At 39.2% G+C, this 17,257-nt stretch overlaps 1 protein-coding gene across 2 annotated transcripts in view; it reads left to right on the forward strand.

Moving 5' to 3' along the window:
• The first annotated feature begins 237 nt into the window (after nucleotides 1-237).
• The window catches only part of RPP30 (ribonuclease P/MRP subunit p30), a 30,791-nt gene continuing 13,771 nt past the window's right edge, over nucleotides 238-17,257 (forward strand). For both annotated transcript variants that reach the window (XM_072625072.1, XM_072625081.1), the window contains exons 1-6: nucleotides 238-610; nucleotides 1,875-1,930; nucleotides 3,169-3,225; nucleotides 3,706-3,780; nucleotides 4,690-4,761; nucleotides 7,797-7,886. In XM_072625072.1, the coding sequence (XP_072481173.1) occupies nucleotides 529-610; nucleotides 1,875-1,930; nucleotides 3,169-3,225; nucleotides 3,706-3,780; nucleotides 4,690-4,761; nucleotides 7,797-7,886 (432 nt within the window). In that variant the 5' untranslated portion in view covers nucleotides 238-528. The remainder of the gene's footprint in view (nucleotides 611-1,874; nucleotides 1,931-3,168; nucleotides 3,226-3,705; nucleotides 3,781-4,689; nucleotides 4,762-7,796; nucleotides 7,887-17,257) is intronic.

The raw sequence follows: 17,257 nt of genomic DNA on the forward strand, positions 1-17,257 counted from the left end.
GAGTAACCCATTATGGCCCCGTGGATGAACATGACTTCTGTTCTCCACTTTTAAAATAATTCTTTTTCTCGGAAAAAGTCAGCTTTTCGGCTCTTCCCTTTAACCACCCCGCAGGGGTCCATTTAGCCACTTGCAGAGACTGAACGCTCCTTCCGGGCTGGGCTGGTCCAGAGCGGAGGGGGCGGGGCTGGGAGACTAGTGAGAACTAGAATTGACCTCCGGGTTACCATGGAAACTAGGCCTCGGGAGGTCCTTCCCGAGAGGGAGGAAGGAGTAGATGGGGTCACTCGTAAACATTATTTTTCAAGGCCAGACCTATTTCAAGCGTGCGCTTGTAAGTTCCCGAGTTTTGAACAATATTTCTAGGGAGACGACGGCAAACTGAGATCTGGACTTGGGCCGGAAAGGCACTACAACTCCCAGAATGCACTAGGAGAAGGAAAGAAAGGGGCGGGGTAAGGAAGAACGAGTTCGGCCCGGTTGCGCAGGCGCTCGGCGAACGTGTATCCTTTGTCACGTGATGCCGGCATGGCGGTGTTTGCGGATTTGAACCTGAGGAAAGGTTCGGACACGAAAGCGCTTAAGGGGCTTCTGGAGAACGCCGCTCACCGTGAGTACTCTCGTCCCCCTCCCCCATGGAGTCCGGCTGTGTGGGAGGCCTCCGGGTCCGCGTGAACCCTTTGTGATACTCGCTCTACAAGCTCCTTACATACGGAGGCGGAACTTTGGTCCGTGAGTGAGAGGGAGGGGAGCCACGTGGAGGGAGGGGCGGGCCGGGTCCGGGTGTTGGAGCCTAGGGCGTCTGGGAGCGGGGGCCTAGTCCAAGCACTCCCACCGGGTGAGAAAGCGCCCCGCGGGGGGCCTGGGTGCAAGACTCAGCTCTGCTGAGTGACCTCGGGCAAGTCGCGGAACCCTCCCTGGTCCTCAGTTTCCTCCCGTGTAAAAGGAGGACCAGGTGATGGCCAAAGACCGTAGGAGTCTGTCACCCAGAACGTCAGCTTCGTTAAATTTGTAAAATGAGGCCAACCCGTGCTTCGCTTCCCTCTTAGAGTTGTGAGCACCCAAGGGCGGGATGGATTTGTAAAGCGCTGTGTCATTGCCCTCTCTCATACCGTCCCCTCAGCAGAAAGGGAGGCCTGTCAGGAAAGTGAAGGCACCTGCCCAAGGACACGCGGACACCCGGCCCAGGCAGGGCCCCGTCGTTTGGAAAAATTGTATTCGTTGGCGTGTTTCTTTCTAGAACTCAGATTTTTGGATTATCAGTTTAGAAATCCAAGATCAGGCACTCTGATCCTTTCATTTTACAGATTAGGAAACTGAGGCCCATAGACAAGGACAGAGGTGAAATCACCTATCCATGCGCTTACTAGATTGAATCTAGATTATTTGATTCAGAATCCATTGCTCCTTATCACCCCATGTTCACTGGGTTTCCTTGACTGGACGTCTAGCCTCGTGTATTTTTATCACTGTAGTTAGCCAAGGAAACTATAAGGGAATTAATATAGGGATACCCCCTAATGAACTACATTTGCCCATGGGAAATGGAAGATACTTGGTTTATTCTTAGCTCAATGATTTCTTTAAAAAATAAATTGTTGTTGTTCACTGAATTTGTAAAAAGTTGTTCTGATTAGTGCCACAGTCAAATTTGTTGATTATACTTAATGCAGTAGATTGTGTTTGTTGGAGGGGTTTCAAAGAATGTAGAAAACAAGAGCCTTAGTCCTCAGTGTTTACTATACATGGAAGAAACTGAAGTACACAGTTGTGGGTTGGTTAGTGCTGGGTCCGTGTCATATAATCTTGATATCTAGATATGGCAAAGCTATAGGAGATGGAGATTGTGTTTAACTTTGTGTTTAATTTTTTAGTTGGGTTTTCTACTGTTGCCATTAATCATGTTGTGGACTTTAAGGAAAAGAAGCAGGTAAATTTCTCAGTGTTTTTACCTGAGTAACAAAGTAGTACTGTGTTTCAGCCTCTTTGTGTTTTTCTATGGCAGAAGCTACTTGAAAACATGCATTTCATTAAGTACGGAAAACTTAGGACTTTTTCCATTGTTTCAACAAAGATTTATAAAATCGCTACTATGTTCACTTAATTTGAGTCTCAGCAAAGATTTTCAGTGTATTTAAGTTAGAGATTAATTAAGTACTTCTAAATATCTGTGGCATGATGAGGATATTTTCTCCAAAAAATCCTACTCCATACAAGCACCTTATATATACCAAACACTGTTGTAGGTGCTGAGAATAGAACAAAAACAATTCATTCCCTCAAGAAACTCATGTGATTCAGAAATGACCTAGACTTCACAAAAGGATGTACCAATGGACTGAGCTCTGGCAAGCCCTCATCCAAAAACCAGCTGGGCTAAATTAGAAAGAGGCATTTCCCTGGAAGATTGACTGCTATATGATAATGGTTTGGGGGTTTTTTTTGGCTATGACAACACTTAAAATTGTCTACCAAAACGTTAATGGATTTCATTGTGCATTAATAGAAACAGTACATAAAAAGTGAACTCACATCTTTTGAAGTCCTAAGAACTACATTTCTGTGACTTGTAGCTGTCCTATGTACGAAGGTACCCATATTTTTACAGGAACAGACCTGCTTAGTTGTAGGAAAACAATGTATAGTATGGTTTATTAGCTACAAGATAATATAATGGTAGAACCAAGCTTATTAAATTTTTTTCAGGCATAAGTCTTGGTTATGAGAACATATGCTGAGTATACAGCTAGAAAATAGTTATTGGAATAACTTAAGGAAATTTCTCAGTAAAAGTATTTTGACTACATTCAAGGCTTCATTCTTGTTTACATTTTAAAGCACTAAGTATGATTGCGCTAAATTTAAGTTCTTGTTAAAAGTTAATGCACGTTTTTGTTTAAATTTGCCCTTATATGTGTATTCCACATTCATTATTTCATTGTGGACTACCTTATAACCTGCGAATTATGGTCCTTCCATGCTGTCCAGTTTTCCCCCTCACCTCCTCTCACTCAGGTCCAAGGATAGAGCATTGTTTCACTAATTTTTCCAAAAGACCATTTGCCAATACCTAACCAGGGCATCATATTGTATCTTTTTGTGTTGTCCATCTTAATATTACTTTTGATTAATTTATTCAATTTAGGTGCAACTGTTTTTATCTTGTAGGAAATTGACAAACCAATAGTTCCTTCAGAGCTCTTTTCATCTTTGCCTATTGTACAGGTAGGTATTTTCATGTTCAAAGAATTAAGTATCTGGTAGATATATTTGATCTACATCATTCCCCTCATCTACAGTGCTTTCCCATTTTCTGGTCTAAGACTGCACCATCAGGTCTCAGCTTATCCATTTAGCCTCCCTTATGTACTGTAGCCCTTTGTATGTTTCTTCCTCCCTGACCTACTGTAGCACTTTTGGACAATAGTACAGAAAGTACCTAATTATAAACTGTTGTATATCAGTAATTTTTGTTAGACTTTGTTTATCCCACTATCTTGTATGAGCCTTGAAGATAAGGATGATATTTTATTCTTTTGTTTCTCTCAGAGTGCCTAATAGTTCTGTGTTCACTCAGTAAATGTAATAAATAATTGTTGATTTGCTTTCTTTGCTATTTCTTTTAGTTAATATGTTTCTCTACTGAAGAGAAAAATAAAGCAATTATACCTTGTACTTCTTTATAATGGATTCTTTTGCCTACAGGGGAAATCAAAACCAATTAAAATTTTAAGCAGACTGACACTTATAGTATCAGATCCATCTCACTGCAATGTTCTGGTAAGTCAACTTTGTTTTTCTCTTTAATATATCTCATAATGTGCTTATGTTATTTTTTTCCCTTCAAATAATATTTAGTAATATTGAAAGAAATAGCGTTTTATCCTTTTACAGCTTTGAAGTATATATCCTTTTTGTTCCAGAAAGATTTCTCTGATCATCCAAACTCAAAATGATGTCTTCCTTCTTTGAGTTCTTGCAGTGTGCATTGTCTGTATCACTCATAAGACTGCCTTCTGTGATCTGTAGAATTCTCTGCAAAAGCCCTTTATGACAAAATGGACATTTTTTTTTAACTTCCTAAGTCAGTTTGGAGTGGTGTTAGCATGCAACCTTTGACTTGCTAACATGTTCTTGCTTAGCCAAGCATGTCATTGCAGCTGATTCCAGTTTCAGTTTGCAGAACCCAGCTGCTAAAGAAAAACAGGGAAGACCTCAGATAGAATTGTGATGCAAAAAAAGTTTGACTTCAATACTTTCTGCCTCATCACAGCATTGTAAAGCTGGAAGAAGTTTTAGAGATGACTTGATCAGTTTCCTCAATTGTGTGAAATGGGGCCATGGGGAGGATTAAGGCCCAGAGAGCTGAGGTGACTTTGTCAAGATCTGACACCTTGAGTTGTAGAGCCAGAGCTCTTCCAGTAAAGCACTGAGCATTTATTAAGCACTGCCTGTGTGCCAGACACTGTGCTAGCCTTGGTGAACACAAATGCACACAATGAAATCATCTCGGCTTTGAAGGAATTTATTTTCTAAAGGGAAATCAGTACACATGTAAAGATATACAAAATAAATGTAAAGTGTGTACATGCACAATAAATGTAAAAGGAATGTATGTAGGACAAGGTAGCTGGGAAGGAAAGGCACACATTCCTCTTCTGATGGAATTTTTTTCTTTTCTCACAACAGAGAGCAACATCTTCCCGTGTCAAGCTGTATGACATTGTTGCAGTTTTTCCTAAGACAGAAAAACTTTTCCATGTAAGTGAAAAATATTAAGTCATCTCATTTTTTTCATTGTGGTTAACTGATGTGTACTATTTGTGTTTCCAGGAGGAATCCTCTTCCTCCAGGGGCCAAGCATTCACCTTTTACTCACCTCTGGTTGTGAGAGGCAGGTTTGCCTGATATCAAGTCTGCATTGCTCTCTTTACAGCTTCTACATGTTGTTCACAAAAAAAGACAAAAACAATCCCCTTCAAAGAGACGTCTAATCCCACCTTTATGTGACAGTGCTCATGTTCCCTCTGGGGCTTCTTTTCTCCAGGCTAAACGTGCCCAGGGATCTCTCTCCTATACTTTGGGACGCTGGTGCTCTCTTTGCTTTTGCTTTTTCCCTTCATAGTCCTCCCTCTTTTTGCCTTTGTCACGATATTTCTCATCCTACCTCCAGGTCTTCCTCCACCTTGCCTTCCTTCCTTTCCGTCTCCCTCTCATTCCCTTTTCCCTTTAACTAATTTTCATAATATTTGTGCAATAAAATTTTATATTCCTTATTAACTTTAAAGCACAGACTGAACTGTTAATCCACATGCCTATACCTCTTACTAAAATTACTTTGCCTTGTTTGCAGCCCTCCATTGATTAGATAGAAAAATTCATTTGAATTCTTATGATCCATGTGCTGTAATTGTTATGAAATTCTGTTAATATGAAGCTATGTAATAAAGTTTGGGGTATGAAAACTACATTTGGAGAGTCAGCTATCTTTCAGAAGTGGCATGTCAAGCTAACCTATTTTTCTGATTTGCCTAGTTTACTAGCAATGGGATCATAGAGACAAAAGTGGCCTCTGGTGAAAAAAAAATTTACTCTCTCTACCAATTAGCAATTATTTTTAGTTAGCCAGGCTATTTTTTTCCAACAAAAGGGGTAAGCAGGTTTATTCATATCTTTAGTATAAAATACTTTAATCAGATTTCCCTGCCTGCCCCACTATCTAGTTCAGAAAACACTATTTCTGAAGAGAAAAAGGTGATTTTAGATGATAGAGCACTTTGGGGAATTTGGGAAGAGAAGAGAATAAGCATTTATTAAGTACTTACTATATGCCAGGCATCTTGCAGATACTTCATTTGATCCTCACAATAATCCTGTGGAATAAATGTTATTATGATCCCCATTTTTCATTTCAGGAAACTGAGGCAGATAGAGGTGAAACGACTTTTCCTACGGTCCCACAGCTACTAAGTATTTGAGACTGGATTTTAACTAATCTTCCTGACTGTAGGCCCAGCATTCCATCCCCTGCTGTGCTCCCTAGGACCTCTGTAAGGTGTCATATTGAGGATTTGGGCATCCAGAGGGATGTATAAGGGCACAGAAGGAGGATCAGAAGAGGTTGCTCTGAAAAGGGCATGACAAAGATACCAGAACCAGTCTTTCTAGGGGCCTGTGGCACCCTAATCAACTGAGATACATTAGCAAGGTTAGGTAGGTTACCAAATTTGGACTTTAAGAGGGATTTACCACTGGATTTTTAAAATTACATTTACATTATATTAAAACAATGATTGTTATCTTGAAATTTTGATTTATGTTCCCCAAAAGGTATAAGCATTTGTTACCTTAAACTAAGATATGCCATATTGAGATTGCTTAAAGGTTAGGGCTTCTATGTAAAATTCTGAAAGTCATTCTGATCAGTATTTGTAAAATAAATGCCCATCATCTAACATTTTGCATTTTACAAAGTCTCCAAAAATTTTAGTGATAACCTGCATATTTTTGTGAATCAGTTCCTGGATTTTTTAGGAAAGAAAAGAGACTTGATTTTTTCTAGGCAACATCTCTGAGATTTTTAGTTAGCTCCCTATTTTAGCCAATAGATGGAGCTGTTGACTGGGAGAAGACTGTGTGCTATATGTTCAATTCTGCAACCACTGTCAACTTAATTTTCCTTAGTGGAGATTACTAGTAGCTTTATTTATCCCAGAGTATGACATGGAAGTTTTTGGTAACTGCTACATGAGGTAAAACCTCAAGAAAAGCACAGTTGTTCCCACTGCCTCTAGTGCCTTACGTAAAATATCCTTTTAGTTCATTCTCTATGAGGTAGGCAAGATATCTGGAATAAACCAGAACAAAAATCATAAAATATCTTTTTAGTTCATTCTCTATGAAATAGTCAAGATTTCTGGAGTAAGCCAGAGCAAAAATCAATCAGTGTTACCTGATGCCTCTTAGCTTGCGTTATGACTAGGCAGAAATAAATATATTTTGTTATGTCATCAGTGATGAAGACCTTTTTCTAATTGTTACAACTCTTGTCAACACTTACTTATCCATACTAGCGGAGAAGTAGAGAGGCCTAATGAGGCCACCACAGCTCAGAACTGAGCTCCTTTGATCCAGAGCCTCAGTCTCCACCTCTCAGGGATGACAGGAGGGGGTACCATGCCCATAATTTTTGCTAAAACAAAACCTTTATCCTAAAGTAGTTTAGGTTGGAACCATTTTCTTCTCATATGTTTTCTTTATCTTTTTATAATTAAGACTTATAGTGATGTCTGGGCACCTCACGTGATTTCATTTGAACCCTTCATTTTAAGACTAAGTTAATAAAAGTGCAAGTTGGATTTTTAATGCAGCAGAGTTACTTGGATAAAGAACTGCCATCCTTTGTGTGACATGTTGGGTATACATATTAGATACAAAGTGATGTAGTACAGCTAGAACCAGAGTAAATGTAATTGAGAAATGGTTAAAAAGAAAAAGAAATTAAAATACAGTCCATCATAGATAAAGTTAGTTTGTGATTTTTTAAGTCAATATAGGCCTGCAAGGATCCTTGTGCACAGTAGAGTGGCCTCAGTGCCTCAGCCCCCGTGCAGAGAAGAGGCTGGTCTGCCTTGGTAGAGGGAGCTGCCTTATCCAGGACTTCCTTGATGCCAATGAAAGGACAGGCCTAGGTCCTCTCCCTGTTCAAATGAGCCTCTCAATTTGAATTGCATTATTCGTCCCATTATCTTTGACATTGAAAATATATTTTTTTAAACTTTATTTTGCTTATACAGGTTGCTTGCACAAGTTTAGATGTGGATTTGGTATGCATAACAGTAACAGAGAAATTGCCATTTTACTTCAGAAGACCTCCCATTAATGTGGTAAGTGTGGCGTACTCTGATCAGACCTGTGATTTTTATTGAAGTAAAAGTTAAGAGTAAGTGCGTGGAAGATAATTAGAACAGAAGATAATTACTTTCAGGGTAACTTCTTTTTTATGGCTGGCAGCATTTTAAGATTTACAGTAAGCTATTGCTATAAACTTGAATAAGGTAACTCATAAAGCTTCTTAAGCAGCATATTTCTTCAGAAAGAACTGGATAATTATCAATATGTGGAGTAAGGACACTGGAAAAGAGAAATTAAAAAATGAAGGAAAGAAGGAAGCTTGGACTTTCTCCAAACAACCTGAGAATTTTTCATCACCCCAGGGACTAGGGGGAGAATCCCTGAAGAATGAAGATAAGAGGATTTCAGGATCTGAGATTCAGAGCTAAAGAAAGCTGATAGGTCAAGTAGTTTGACCCCCATGTTCATAGATGAGAAAACTGAAGCCCAGAAAAGTGACAGTCATGTAGGTGGTAAGTAGTAGAACCAGGTCCAAGCTTGTGTCCTTTCCTTCCAAAACCTGAATTTTCCAGCCATGTAGCACTGAGATCTTTGGGCCTCAGCATCTCCATTTATCATATGAGGAGTTGGACTCAGTGATGGGTGTTTCAGCTCTAGATCCATGATCCTTTGAGTTCAGATCCAGTGTGCTTTTTATAGTGCATCATTTAGAAATGCCCTTGTTAAAAAAAAAGTTTCCCCTGGAAAAAGCAGCTCATGGAAAAGCTGAGAGCTAATAAAGTCATCTTGTGAGTTGATTACTATAAACTTGAAGAGGTTTTGTCTTCTACTGTAGCATATTTTCCCCTACTCTGTTTCTGCTGGTTTTCTAATTTGTCTCCTGTTTTGTCCCGTATTCTCTCCCCTCTCTCTCTCCAGGGTCACATTTATACCAAATATGTGATCTGACTTCAAAACTGTTTAATAGAGTTAGCCCATCAAATCATGTTTGGTGAACCTGGTTGATTACCGCATGTTCTTAGAAGCCAGTTACCAGTTTTGAAGAGAGAAATATGTAATAGAGCATGAGTTTTTTGCCTGGCGTCTATGAAAAAATGTGTGTGCGTGTGCATGTATATATGTGTGCCTGTGTATGTGTATATATGTATATGTACATATGTATGTTTTGATAACTATATTTCAGTATAATTGATTTTCCCTGTAATCCTGTGTGTTTTATTTTATGCATTGAAAAAGATTGTTCTGAGAGTCCATAGACTTTACTATATACTATCTCATGTAAGAGTTCCCTGTGCCAATGAAATCACTGAAGTGACACAAACAAAAAAATGATTAAAAGCCCCTGCTGTAGAGGAATCTGGGCCCTCTGGTGAGCAGGACAGCAGCAGAAACAAGTTGACAAGGACAGGTATCAGAATGGATCCCCAAATTATCTAAGGTTGCTGTTCTGTAGGGCGAATTTTCATTTATTCATTAATTTCTTAAGGTTAGAGTAACATCTAAATCAGGGGTTCATAGCCAAGGGTTTGTGAATTTTCTTTAAAGTCTTGGTAATTATATTTCACTGTAATTGGTTTCCGTTATATAAGTTTGTGTATTTTCTGTTACGCACTTAAAAACATTTTCAGAAGGGATCCGTTGGCTTCATCAGACTGCCAAAGGGATCCGTTACTGAAAAAAGATTCAGAACTCCTGATTTAAATGAAAAAGTGTTGGGTGAGAATTGTTTATTTTTTTATAACTCCTATCTTCACTTATTATGAAAGCATGAGTCAAGGGTGAAATAAAAGGTGAAGCACAACTTCCCTTCTTTTTGCCCTCTAATGAATTGTATACATACTACATAACAGAAGATGTAGATCTTTGAACTTCGAAAGAGACACAATAGATTGAAAGGAATGCAACTTGCTCATATTGCTTTTTGTAGCAACCAGTCAAGTTTTGTTTCAAATATTGCTGTGTGTACTTCATAGAGATATTCTTAAAATTGCACATATGCTTAAAGTAACATACATTCAATTAGCTTAATAGAGAATAGAAAGAGGTTCTTTTCTCCCCCACTTAATAGTATTCTTTTTTTTCCAATTACATGTAAAGATAGTTTTCAACATTTTGAGTTCCAAATTTTTTTCTCCCTCCTTTCCTGCCTCCCCAAGATGGCAAGCAGTCTGATATAGGCCATACACGTACAATCATATCAAACATATCTCCACACTAGTCATGCAGTGAAACAAGAACTAGAACAAAAAAGAAGAGCCATGAGAAAGAAAAAAGAAAAGAGTATACTTCAATCTGCATTCAGACTCCAACAGTTCTTTCTGTGGATATGGATAGCATTTTTCATCATGAGTCTTTTGGAATTGTCTTAGATTATTGTATTGCTGAGAAGAGCTAAGTCTATCAAAGATGATCATCTCACAATGTTGCTGTTAGTTTGTACAATGTTCTCCAGGTTCTGCTGACTTCACTCAGCATCAGCAGTTCATGAATGTCTAGAAAGAGGTTCTTGTTTATTTCAAGGGGTTCTTAGGACTCAAGGATCAATTTTTTTCTTTGGCAAAAGTGGTTGGCAAGCTTTTTACATGAACACAACCTTGCTAGTGCCTTGTCAAAACCATCATCAGTCATTAACTTTGGTGATGTGGTTGTTCTCCTTTGATAGTGACATTTGATTAAAAATAAAATAGATAATTTGTACTAGTCCCATGGACTAAAACATAAGCTTGAGAACCTTTGACTTTGGAGGACCTAACATCCTAGAAGAGTGAGAGAAGGATCTAGAAAATGAAAGACATTGATTTACTTTGTTCACATATAAACTGTAGTCATTACCATTATGCACTGAACAAATGTTTGGAGTAGCTTTTGATTTTTTTGATTCCCGAGATCTGGTCTTTCTAGTATTCCAATCTCTCCAGACATTAGTGGTCTGATGCCAGCTTAGACTGATGTTTCCAGTAGAGTGCCTTGAGTGTTCTTTACCTTGTATTTTTAACATTTTTATCAGTGACTTGGAAAAAAGTATAGATGTTATCTTTCTCAAACTTACAAATGGTTTAATAATAAAGATAACATACCAAGTGACAGATTAAAGTTCTAAAACTTGGATAAAATAGTAGGGTGAATGAAAAAAGATGAAATTTAATAGGAAACAATGTCTTTCACTTAGGTTCAAAAAAAATCGGCTTCTTAAGTCCAAGGTGGGTCAAGCACAGTTTTTGTTGTTGTTAAGTCATTCAATCCTGTTCAATTCTTTGTGACTCCGTGGACCATAGCACACCAGACCCTTCTATCTTCCATTATCTCTAGAAGTATAACCAAGTTCATGTTTGTTGTTTCCAGAATAGTATATATCCATCTCATCCTCTGCTGTCCCCCTGTCCTTCTGCCTTCAATCTTTCCAACATTAGGGTCTTTTCCAGTTAGTCCTATCTTCTCTGTGTGGTCAGAGTATTAAAGCTTCAACTTCTTCCAGTGAATAGTCTGAATTTATTTCTTTAAGTATTGACTGATTTGACATCCTTGCTGTCCAAGGGACTCTCCAAAGTTTTCTTCAGCACCACAATTCAAAAGCATCAATTCTATAGCTCTCAGTTTTTCTTATAAGCCTCGTAGCTATACATTGCTGCTGGAAAAAACCATAGTTTTAACTGTATGGACCTTTGTTAGCAAAGTAAGGTCTCTGCTTTTTAGTATGCTGTACAGATTTGCCATAGTCTCCTTCCGAGAAGCAAGCATCTTTTAATTTCATGGCTGTCTGTGATGATCTTTGAGGCCAAAAATACAACATCTGACTCTACTAACATTTCTTCTCCCTCTATGTGCTAGGAAGTGATCGGACCAGTAGCCAAGATTTTAGGGTTTTTTTGATGTTTCTTTTTTTCTTAAATTTATTAATTTACTTGTTTTCAGTTTTCAACAATCACTTTCATAAGTTCTAAATTTTTTCCCCCTCCCTCCCCAAGACAGCATGCAGTCTTATATGGGCTCTAGACATGGATTCCTACTAAACACATTTTCTCGTTAGTCATGTTGTATAGAAGAATTAAAACGAATAGGAGAAACCATGCGAAAAACAAATCATAACAAAGAAAATAGTCTGCTTCATTCTGCATTCCAACTCCATAGTTCTTTCTCTGGATGTGGATGGCATTTTGCATCATAAGTCCTTAGGAAATGTTTTAGGTCCTTGAATTGCTGTGAAGGGCTAAGTCTATCAAAAACAAACCTTGCGCACTGTGGCTGTTACTGTGTATAATCTTCTGGTTCTGTTCACATCACTCAGCATCAGTTCACATAAGTTTTTGGGTTTTTCTGAAGTCTGCCTTTTTGTCATTTCTCATAGCACAATAGTATTCCATTACATTCATATACCGCAGCTTGTTCATCCATTCCCTGATTGATGAGCATCCCTTTGATTTCCAATTTTTGGCCACCACCAAGAGAGCTGCTATAAATATTTTTGTACATGTGGGTCCTTTTCCCATTTTTATGATCTCTTTGGGACCCAGCCCTAGAAGCAATAGTGCTGGGTCAAAGGGTATGCACATTTTTATAGTCCTTTGGGCATAGTTCTGAATTGCTCTCCAGAATGTTTGGATCAGCTTACAGCTCAACCAACAATGAATTAGTGTTTCAACTCTCCCATATCTTCTCCCAACATTTATTTGATGTTAAGTTTCAAGCCAGCTTTGACACTCTCCTCTTTCATCCTCATCAAAAGGCTTCTTAATTCCTCTTCACTTCCATCAGAAATTTAGGTCTTCCTTGTTCCAGACCCAGCACTCTATCTACTCTATCTATACACTACTTTAGGGGGCGGAGCCAAGGTGGCGGAGTAGAAAGACACACATACACATAGCTCCAAACCCACAACCCACAGAACGGCTACAGGGGAGTAACTCACGGCAAATTCTGCACCCAGAGGACACGGAATATTGGAGCGAGGGAGATTTCTGTTCCGGAGGGCCCTGCAAACCTCTCGCGGGGGGTCCTTCACGCTGCGGACTGGGCGCCGAGACTGGGAGCTGAGGGCAGCCCTGCAGCAGCCGCGGCACCAAGAGAAAAAGATCCGAGCGGGCTTCAGGGATGGGATCTCCAGCGGCCACGCGGGTCCCTCCACCCACAGAGGGACCTGCAAACCTCTCGCAAAAGGTCCGTCGCGCTGCAGACGCGGAGCCCAGCCCAGACCTGCTGCAGCCACGGCACCAAGAGAAACAGACCCGAGCAGGCTTCAGGGACGGGATCTCCAGCGGCCGCACAAGTCCCTCCGCCCACAGGTGACGGGGGTTGGTGAGAGAGTGTCTTTGGTGGGTTGAGAGGGGAGTGGGGTGCCCCCATGATTCAGGCCCCCCCAGGAGGTAGAAGCTGAGAGGCGGCTGCAGAACGAGGCTCCCCAAGCAGGCGGGAGCCTGGATCCATTGTGGAAGGTCTGTGCATAAACCCCCTGAGGGAACTGAGCCTGAGAGGCGGCCCTGCCCCGACCTGACCACCTGAACTTAATTCTCACACTGAATAGCAGCCCTGCCCCCGCCAAAAGCCCTAAGGCTGGAAGCAGCATTTGAATCTCAGTCCCCAAACACTGGCTGGGAGGACCAGGAGGCAAGGTGGGTGTGAGGAGAATATTCAGAGGTCAAGTCACTGGCTGGGAAAATGTCCAGAAAAGGGAAAAGAAATAAGACTACTGAAGGCTACTTTCTCGGAGAACAGACATTTCCTCCCTTCCTTTCTGATGAGGAAGAACAATGCTTACCATCAGGCAAAGACACAGAAATCAAGGCTTCTGTGTCCCAGCCCACCCAATGGGCTCAGGCCATGGAAGAGCTCAAAAAGAATTTTGAAAATCAAGTTAGAGAGGTGGAGGAAAAACTGGGAAGAGAAATGAGAGATATGAAAGAAAAGCATGAAAAGCAGATCAGCTCCCTGCTAAAGGAGAACCAAAAAAATGTTGAAGAAATTAACACCTTGAAAACTAGCCTAACTCAATTGGCAAAAGAGGTTCAAAAAGCCAATGAGGAGAAGAATGCTTTCAAAAGCAGAATTAGCCAAATGGAAAAGGAGATTCAAAAGCTCACTGAAGAAAATAGTTCTTTCAAAACTAGAATGGCACAGATGGAGGCTAAGGACTTTGTGAGAAAGCATGATATCACAGAACAAAGAGAGAAGAATGGAAAAATGGAAGATAATGTGAAATATCTCATTGGAAAAACAACTAACCTGGAAAATAGATTCAGGAGAGACAATTTAAAAATTTTGGGACTACCTGAAAGCCATGATCAAAAGAAGAGCCTAGACATCATCTTCCATGAAATTATCAAGGAAAACTGCCCTGAGATTCTAGAACCAGAGGGCAAAATAAATATTCAGGGAATCCACAGAATACCGCATGAAAGAGATCCAAAAAGAGAAACTCCTAGGAACATTGTGGCCAAATTCCAGAGTTCCCAGGTCAAGGAGAAAATATACACTACTTTAGCTGCCCCAAGCACAATTAAACAATGCATTATCTGGAAAAGATCTGCATGTTTGGTTGGGGAAGCAACAGGCTCAGTGTGAGTCATTGCCAGTGCCATATTGAGAGACAGAGTGTCTAGGACCAGAGGGGTGACAGTGGTACTGTGCCCTGTTCAGTTAAGACCAGTGCTGGAGTATTGTGTTCACTTTAGGCCACCACATTTAGGAGGGACATTGAAAACTGGAGAGTGTCCAGTAGGGGACAACCAGACTGGCGAAGAGTCATTAATCAGGCATTTGAAGGATGGTCATATGGAAGAGGGATAGTTTTTGTTTTGGCTCCATAAGGCAAAACTAGGAGCAAAGAAGCAAATTTAGGTTTGATATAAGGAGAATGTCCTACTACTCAAAGCTTTTCAGAGGTGGACTGGGCTGGAAAGACTAGATTTCCCCACTTTTGAGGTCTGTATGCAAAGGCTGAATGACTATTGTCAAATGTTAGTAGAGAAGATTCTTCTTCAGGGCTTCTTTGGAGTAGATGCCTTTGAGGTCTGTCCCTCCCATTCATCAGAGCCTACCTTCTGTAATTTACTTATGGTTCAGTTTTATTGACACCTAGAGATGGTTTCAAGTTTATTGAACATTTTCAATGATTGCTTGCATGTTTACTTTCCTTGTCGTGTTAATGCTTTCTTGTTATCCATTAAAATTCCTTTCTGTTATTTGACTAATTCGCTTAGAGGTGCCCAGGATTATTGAGAGAGCAGGAGTTTGAAATGAAAGAGAAAATATATTGCCTCCCTGAGTGACAAAGGGGGCATATGAGCTCCATTTTTCATTACACACAACCCTTCAATTCAATTCAAGCACCTACAATTCAATGTAAGCACCTGCAATATGCCAGGCACTTAGGACTAAATTGTGTTATTGGTTTGATCCATGACTGTTGATTTTCTCTAGAGCTAACAAACAAGAATTAAAGATTTCAAAGTAATTTGTCAAAAGAGCATTATTCTCTTTTAGTAACAAGCAACTAATTTCTGTTGAAATTATTATGGAATAAGTAATCAAGTACCCATTTTTAAAATCTCATTTTTCTCTGAAGGTCTGCTTATTACTTCTGAGAATTTTATTACCAGTGTTTCTTGATTCTAAGAACTGTGCACCTGTTCTGAGTTTATAATACCTTCTTAATTCTTACTACTCATTAGGAAAAAAATATGAATTCCCAGGGCCAGAATATTTGGTCAATAAGGCTAACAAAGGCAAATCATGCAGAGACATTGCCCCTGTTGGTGGAGAGAGCTATTCTGAATAACTATTTGATGAGCGTAAAAACAACTTGCATTTAAATGTTCTTAGAGGCAGAAGTCTAGGTTGTTAGTAGGTTTGCATTTTAACTCAGTGTAACAAGACAGTTTATTTGAGAAGTACTAACACCATTCATCAGTACATTATCTATTTTATCCCAGAATTTTCTTTGGAGATTAAAAGTAAGCAGAATAAGTTGGATTCTTGAGCATAAAAATTGGTTATTTGCTATTTTATTCTTTAAAAATATGGATCATATATAGTAGCTTTCCAAGAAATCATTTTCTCCTTGATGTGATAATTTAAATAAATTAAGAATGTAAGATCCATGAGGACCAGGATGTTTCTAGTACATAGTAGGCACTTAACAGCGATTGTTGAATTAAATTGGGTAAAACCAATTAGGATTATTGAGGAACTTCCTCATTCAGTTTTTTTTTTAATTTTGAAACTTAAATACAAAATAAGAAAAAAGAAACAAACTTAAATATTAAAAGTAAAATAATACAAAATTAAAAGAATTGCCATGTACATATCGGAACATAGGAGAAAATTCAAAACATACAGCAATAAATTTCCATTTCAAGAAAGCCTATCTAATAAATACTGTGTGTTGTGTTGAGAGTTGTCCATCTTTTCTTTGCTTCCTTTTAGGTTTTCTTTTGTTTTCTGCTGTGTACTTTTTACTTTTTTCTTTTTCCTTCCTTTCCTTATGCCAGGCTGCAATTAAGTGAGGATATATTTATTTATATGTGTGTGTGCATATGTGTATGTGTGTGTATGTGCACACATACACATCCATAGACATGTACACATAAAGATATACATAGATAGATGCATATACCTGTACATAAATACTTATATATATACATATACTTAGATATCTAGAATTATACTCATATACAGACATATTCATATGCATCTCTGTAGACAGTACTATATACTTATTTATCCTCTGTTTCTCTCAGGGTGGATTAACTCTTCCTTCATAAGTCCAAGTGTTTTTCATATTTTTTCCATGTCCACCAACTCATTGTTCCCTATACCATGGCAGTATTCCACCTTTATACTGCTTAGTTGTTTTAAATAGTCCAAAATAATGTTGATGAATATGGCTGACACAGTGTAGTTTTCCTATTTTTTCTCTTTTGATTAAATTTATTTTAACCTTAATTTTGTCCAAGATCATGATTACCACCCCTGCTCCTTTTTCCCCTTAAAATTCTGTTCACTGATCTTTATTTTGTGTTTGTGCATTTATCTTATTTCCTATCCCTGCTGACTCCTCTGCTTTATTTCACCTGCCCTCCAATTACTTAGCCTACCCCCGTCGAAGGATCCCTCCCTTAAATTCTGCTCACTGATCTTTATTTTGTGTTTGTGCATTTATCTTATTTCCTTATCCTTCCTGACTCCTCTGCTTTATTTCACCTGCCCTCCAATTATTTAGCCTACCCCCCATCGAAGGATCCCTCCCTTATCCTGCCATTCATATTAATCTACACCCCCTTCTTTTCCCGTATCATTCCCTCTTGAACCCATCCCTGATGAAAGTGGGTTTCCAGAACTACCAGCCCTCCTCTCTCAACCAGTTCCCCTATCAGTTACTCTTGCCCCTCATTTGTATAAGATAATTACT

Source organism: Notamacropus eugenii, chromosome 1 (assembly GCF_028372415.1).
Source record: "Notamacropus eugenii isolate mMacEug1 chromosome 1, mMacEug1.pri_v2, whole genome shotgun sequence".
NCBI lineage: Eukaryota > Metazoa > Chordata > Mammalia > Diprotodontia > Macropodidae > Notamacropus > Notamacropus eugenii.